Source organism: Bison bison, unplaced genomic scaffold, assembly GCF_000754665.1.
Source record: "Bison bison bison isolate TAMUID 2011002044 unplaced genomic scaffold, Bison_UMD1.0 scf7180017864180, whole genome shotgun sequence".
NCBI classification, from domain to species: Eukaryota; Metazoa; Chordata; class Mammalia; order Artiodactyla; family Bovidae; genus Bison; species Bison bison.
Window position 1 is genome coordinate 13,907,578 of NW_011494752.1, and position 1,084 is coordinate 13,908,661.

General features: G+C 42.6%; 1 protein-coding gene across 1 annotated transcript in view; it reads left to right on the forward strand.

Moving 5' to 3' along the window:
* MYH13 (myosin, heavy chain 13, skeletal muscle) overlaps nucleotides 1–1,084 on the forward strand; it is a 49,791-nt gene that overhangs the window by 2,889 nt on the left and 45,818 nt on the right. The window contains exons 4-5 of the mRNA XM_010843191.1: nucleotides 199–226; nucleotides 715–826. Of these exons, the coding sequence (XP_010841493.1) occupies nucleotides 199–226; nucleotides 715–826 (140 nt within the window). The remainder of the gene's footprint in view (nucleotides 1–198; nucleotides 227–714; nucleotides 827–1,084) is intronic.

Below are 1,084 nucleotides of genomic sequence, written 5' to 3' on the forward strand. Positions count from 1 at the left end.
GGCAGATGGATTCTTTACTGCTGAGCTACTAGGGAAGCCCTAAAGATTAGATATACCCAAATCATCACACCACTAGTTATGGCAAACTCAGAACTGGACCTCAGGGGCTCTACCCACCCCTACCCAGTGTTGCCTTATTTGTACATCCTGCCTCTTGGTTGGTCATTGATTCTGTTCTGCTTCCCTCTGTATTTCTAGATCGAGATAACCAGTCCATCCTCATCACGTGAGTAACCCATGTCTGCTCTAGGATGACTTGGAAGAGGGCCATCCATCCCTTCCACTCTCCTTTATCTCACTTACTTTTTTAAAATATATATTTTATTCAAGTATAGTTGATTTACAATGTTGTGTTAACTTCTCCTGTACAGCAAAGTGATTCAGGTATATATGTGTATATATTCTTATATATACAATAAGAATGTATACTATATATGTGTATATATTCTTATATATACAATTCTTATATATGCAATTGTATATATACAATATATTTTCATATTTTTCCCATCATGGTTTATCACAGGATATTAAATATTGTTTCCTGTGCTATACGGTAGGACCCAGGTGCTTATCCATCCTACATATAATAGTTTGCATCTTCTAATCCAAAACTTCCGGTCCATCCGTCTTTCATCTCCTCTCTCCTGTTGGGCCTCTTTCCACCCATGGGTCTGTTCTCTATGTCTGCATTTCTCACTTTTAAATCAACAGTGGAGAATCTGGAGCTGGGAAGACGGTGAACACCAAGCGTGTCATCCAGTACTTTGCAACAATTGCAGTCACTGGAGACAAGAAGAAGGAGCAGCAGCCAGGCAAGATGCAGGTGAGCAGCCTCCTGCCCCTGGAAGGCTCCTGGGATAAGTACAACTTAAATCTTGGGTGAGCACTAGGTGTTCTGTGCAGGGCTCTGTGCTCAGCACAGATGCACAGTAAGAAGTCTTGCCTGGGAGTACTTAGGGGACAAGATAAGAAATGGCTCCACCTCGTGGACTCAACAGCCCAATGACCTTGACTATCTCCACATCCTCCTCTGGAGAAGGAGTGGTTTAAGCCAGAGGTTCTCAGAGGATTGCTAGGCTCC